We start from the raw sequence: 5,171 nt of genomic DNA, 5'->3' as shown, positions 1-5,171 counted from the left end.
CACTCTCCAAAATCTACCTATCCATATTACCACAACTACAGAATGATCGCTGCTAAATATCCAACATTTTGTTTGCTTGCCCTCATTATCCACAATTGCACATTTGAAATCTATCTTCCACAGTTCCACTAAGGACATCATTCATTGTTGTCCGTCCCATACCATCTAGTACAAGAGCTTGGATATGCATATTTTGTTTGATTTTCACTGACTTTTAAGTTTCCCAAAAGTAGTGTCATTTGAAATCATGTTGGGTCATGATTTGGTTAAAATTAAAAGTAACAATCTGAACTGCAAACTTGATCCAAAGCAGATAATAGATACAAGATTTACATCAATTAATGAATTTTGAATCCCATTATTATTTGTAATTTTATATCGTATCCTGATTTCATTTACTTCAATATCAAAACTATATTTCAGTTAGATTTTTAGTTTACTTTTTATATCTAAAAAAAAAAGTTGATATTCAAATCCAAAAATAAAATCAGATTGGGCCTGAACCGCCTGATTTGATTTGAGATCCAAATTTGTTCATACTATTTTGACTTACCATTTACGTTCATATTTTTATAGGATTTTTTTTTCAAATGAGTTCATATTTTATAAATGGGAAATAATTCAATTAGAACTTGTTTTTTATTTTTTTTTCTCAAATTTCTAATGGATAATGAGAACTTAGAAAAATNGAGAACGAAATATATATTTTCTAAATAATCACACCCTAATAAGACTCTGCATTTTCCTTTCACTTGAGTCCAACATTTGTATACTTTTCAAACTGTCTGACTATGAAGTTCATCTAATTTTTTACATATGTATAATGCCATATACGATTTATTTGATTTTTCAACTGCATACTATGAAAATATTAAGTATCCTTGTGGTTGTGTAATTTTGATTTCATATACAAAATGTAGGCAGAAAGTTGGTGAATAATAACTACACAATAAGATGCCTGCACAGAAGATTGAAACAGGTCATACTGACATAGTACATGACGTATCCATGGATTACTATGGAAAACGTGTGGCAACAGCTTCGTCTGATGCAATGATCAAAATAACTCGTGTGAGCAACAATTCTACTACGCAGCATCTTGCTACTCTAAGTGGTCATCGTGGTCCAGTTTGGCAGGTTGCTTGGGCACACCCCAAATTTGGTTCACTCCTTGCTTCCTGTTCCTATGATGGTAAAGTCATAATCTGGAAGGAAGGCAACCAAAATGAATGGACACAATATCGTGTTTTCAGTGAGCATAAATCATCGGTCAATTCTATTTCTTGGGCTCCCCATGAACTTGGGCTGTGCTTGGCCTGTGGATCTTCTGATGGATGTATCTCTGTTTATAGTGCCAGGTCGGATGGTAGTTGGGACACCAAAAGAATCGATCAGGCACACCCTGTTGGAGTAACTGCAGTGTCATGGGCTCCTCCAATGGTTCCTGGTGCTATAGTTGGCTCTGGTTTACTTGATCCTGTTCGTAAGCTTGCATCTGGTGGGTGTGATAACACAGTGAAGGTGTGGAAGCTCTGTAACGGCGTTTGGAAGATGGATTCTCTCCCGGCCCTTCAGAAGCACAGTAATTGGGTGAGGGATGTCGCGTGGGCACCCAACTTGGGGCTTCCAAAGTCGACAATTGCAAGTGCTTCCGAGGACGGGACTGTTGTTATATGGAGTGTGGCAAAAGAAGGAGATCAATGGGAGGGGAAGGTTTTGAATGACTTCAAGAATCCTGTTTGGAGGGTTTCATGGTCTCTGACAGGAAACATGTTGGCTGTAGCCTCTGGGGACAATAATGTCACGCTGTGGAAAGAAGCAGTGGATGGGGAGTGGCAACAACTCAAAACTGACCATTAGAATTCTGGTTATGCAGAAATTGTGTTTCATTCACACCTTTTTTTTTTAAATATTGTTTTAAACCATTCCTGTAAGGCTGTAATGTATTCGTTTGTTGATGGTGATGATTGATGATAGCCTTACTAATACCTTTCTACTGAATTTTCACTGTTATGTTCAAATTAGAAAGGAAAAAAAAAATTTGGTTCGGAATTAATACCCGACTGCTGTGTCTAATTGGCAATAAAGAAAATTGAGTGCCTGTTTACTAATTAAAAATTTTCTCCAGAAAATAGAAAACAAAATTTTCCGTATCAAATATCCCACATTCTAAATTTGTTGATTTTGTCATATTAAACATATATACATAGATGATGTTCCTATAAGAACCAACCACCCCGTGAGTCAATGAGAACTAATATGGTGCATTAAATTTGTGCATATAGAGCATTATGATATGTGCCAGATAGAGCATTATGAGGCAGGGGTAGGCCGGTCCACCTAGCCCGCGGGCCAACTTATCCAGTTCCACCAAGGAGCGGGCCCGCAGCTGCCCGCAAGTAGGGCCATTTTAACAACTCTACTTACACTTTATTGATCTTCATTATTTAGATCTTTATGCCTTTAATATAATTCTTTAGTGTAATTAATGATTAATAGTATTATAAAAAAAAAAACTTTAGTGTAATTAATGATTAATAGTATTATAAAAAAAAAAAAGAGTAAACATGACAAGGGAACAAAAAAAGTTGAATAAAAATGTTAAAGTTTCAAATATCAGCACTTTTACTATACTATTTTGAACTTTGTGATCACTGTTTTACATATATAGCAGAATGTTTAGATAAAACAACTCTTTCAGCTCTCAGGGTGTAATGTCTCTTCAGAGGAATGTCTCTTTATTGATTTTCAAAAAAAAAAAATCATCACACTCTAAAAAAAATTAAATAAGTTATTAAATTTAAAAAACTGATGCAACTAAATTAATTTTACTCCTTATACCAGGTTAATAACAAGTTATATTTTTATAGTTTATTGAAATGACAATTAATTTTTTAACGTCAACTTATCTATTTATTGCTCTTTTGAATGTCTATTATTATTATTATTATTATTATTATTATTATTATTATTATTATTATTATTATTATTATTATTATTATTATTATTATTATTATTATTATTATTATTATTATTATTATTATTATATTACTAGGGCATTCACAATGGTTCTCCCATTTTTATCCACAAAATTGTGGGTCCAAATTCCTGGCATCACTTTATAAAACGCATCTATAGCAATGGTTTTTAGGATAGTGATGTAGAGGGAAGAGAAAAATGAGAGAGAATTAGTTGGGTCAAACTGCAAAATGAATTTTTGGAACAGTAATTGCGTCAGAAAGAAGAAGGAGAGTTGTGTATGTTGGGCGCACAACAAATGCCCACTAGGCGGGTGCTCGTTATTCTCTTGTTAGATTCACTTTCACACCCTTTTTTGTTTTGATTTTTTTTCCTTTTTCTATTTTTTATATATTTCTCCTCTCATATTATCTTTCCTAAGTACACTTAAAAAAACTTCTGAAACATCACAAAAAAACACTACTATTACGGATGCTCTTCTCATCTCTTATTTTCTCTCCACTTCTTATCCCATTTTCTTTCTTTTTGTGAGTCTACTAATTTAAACTCCTACNCACAACAAATGCCCACTAGGCGGGTGCTCGTTATTCTCTTGTCAGATTCACTTTCACACCCTTTTTTGTTTTGATTTTTTTTTCCTTTTTCTATTTTTTATATATTTCTCCTCTCATATTATCTTTCCTAAGTACACTTAAAAAAACTTCTGAAACATCACAAAAAAACACTACTATTACGGATGCTCTTCTCATCTCTTATTTTCTCTCCACTTCTTATCCCATTTTCTTTCTTTTTGTGAGTCTACTAATTTAAACTCCTACACATCATCTATTGTTTTATTCACTTTTCTATAATTAATAATTTCAACTCTATAATTATAATTTCGATGTTAAATACAAATTTTAAATACCAAAATAAAAATTTTGAAAAAATACTATATGTATAATTAATAAAATTAAAAATTTTAAAATAAATTTTATTATAAAAATTTACAAAATAAAATAACAAATAAAAAAAGGAAATCGAGCCGGCTTGATTTCAGTTACTCCGTATGAAATTCGGGTTCCCTGACCCGAGCCAATCACAACAAACCGGTAATACAATTCACAACTTTCTCTAACAGCCCTTAGAATGAGCGCTTAGCAGTCAACTCTCCATTCTCATNCACAACAAATGCCCACTAGGCGGGTGCTCGTTATTCTCTTGTCAGATTCACTTTCACACCCTTTTTTGTTTTGATTTTTTTTTCCTTTTTCTATTTTTTATATATTTCTCCTCTCATATTATCTTTCCTAAGTACACTTAAAAAAACTTCTGAAACATCACAAAAAAACACTACTATTACGGATGCTCTTCTCATCTCTTATTTTCTCTCCACTTCTTATCCCATTTTCTTTCTTTTTGTGAGTCTACTAATTTAAACTCCTACACATCATCTATTGTTTTATTCACTTTTCTATAATTAATAATTTCAACTCTATAATTATAATTTCGATGTTAAATACAAATTTTAAATAACAAAATAAAAATTTTGAAAAAATACTATATGTATAATTAATAAAATTAAAAATTTTAAAATAAATTTTATTATAAAAATTTACAAAATAAAATAACAAATAAAAAAAGGAAATCAAGCCGGCTTGATTTCAGTTACTCCGTATGAAATTCGGGTTCCCTGACCCGAGCCAATCACAACAAACCGGTAATACAATTCACAACTTTCTCTAACAGCCCTTAGAATGAACGCTTAGCAGTCAACTCTCCATTCTCATGTACACTACCTGTTTCCGGCATTCTCTTAGCAGCCTATACCTCTGATCCGATCTGCCATTCAGATCACATNCACAACTTTCTCTAACAGCCCTTAGAATGAACGCTTAGCAGTTAACTCTCCATTCTCATGTACACTACCTGTTTCCGGCATTCTCTTAGCAGCCTATACCTCTGATCCGATCTGCCATTCAGATTACATTCTCCCTAACCGGTAAGCTCTATGTCTTGAAATCTCTGTTTGTAATTTGTTTGTATGTTGGCTTTTATATATTCGTAGGCGGTAGGCACAGTTTAATCGTAGAGTTCTTTTCTCCGCCTTTTTGTTGATTACGATTGAATCTTTGCTTGCGGAGACGCAGTGAGAAATTCCAGATCTATATCAAATGCATTGAAGATTTCGCGTTTTTTTTTTTTTTTTTTTT

At 32.8% G+C, this 5,171-nt stretch overlaps 1 protein-coding gene across 1 annotated transcript; it reads left to right on the top strand.

Moving 5' to 3' along the window:
• The first annotated feature begins 950 nt into the window (after window positions 1–950).
• LOC116007937 (protein transport protein SEC13 homolog B-like) lies at window positions 951–1,860 on the top strand. The gene has a single exon (XM_031248596.1). It carries the CDS (start codon window positions 955–957, stop codon window positions 1,858–1,860), a length of 906 nt encoding a protein of 301 aa, XP_031104456.1. The 5' UTR covers window positions 951–954.
• Window positions 1,861–5,171: the final 3,311 nt, after the last annotated feature.

Source organism: Ipomoea triloba, chromosome 16 (genome assembly GCF_003576645.1).
Source record: "Ipomoea triloba cultivar NCNSP0323 chromosome 16, ASM357664v1".
Lineage (NCBI taxonomy): Eukaryota > Viridiplantae > Streptophyta > Magnoliopsida > Solanales > Convolvulaceae > Ipomoea > Ipomoea triloba.
This window is presented reverse-complemented; position numbering and strand designations above follow the sequence as displayed.

What these genes read in the sequence shown, in the direction of transcription:
- LOC116007937 (XM_031248596.1), top strand. Translation starts at nt 955, where the DNA reads ATGCCTGCACAGAAGATTGAAACAGGTCATACTGACATAGTACATGAC.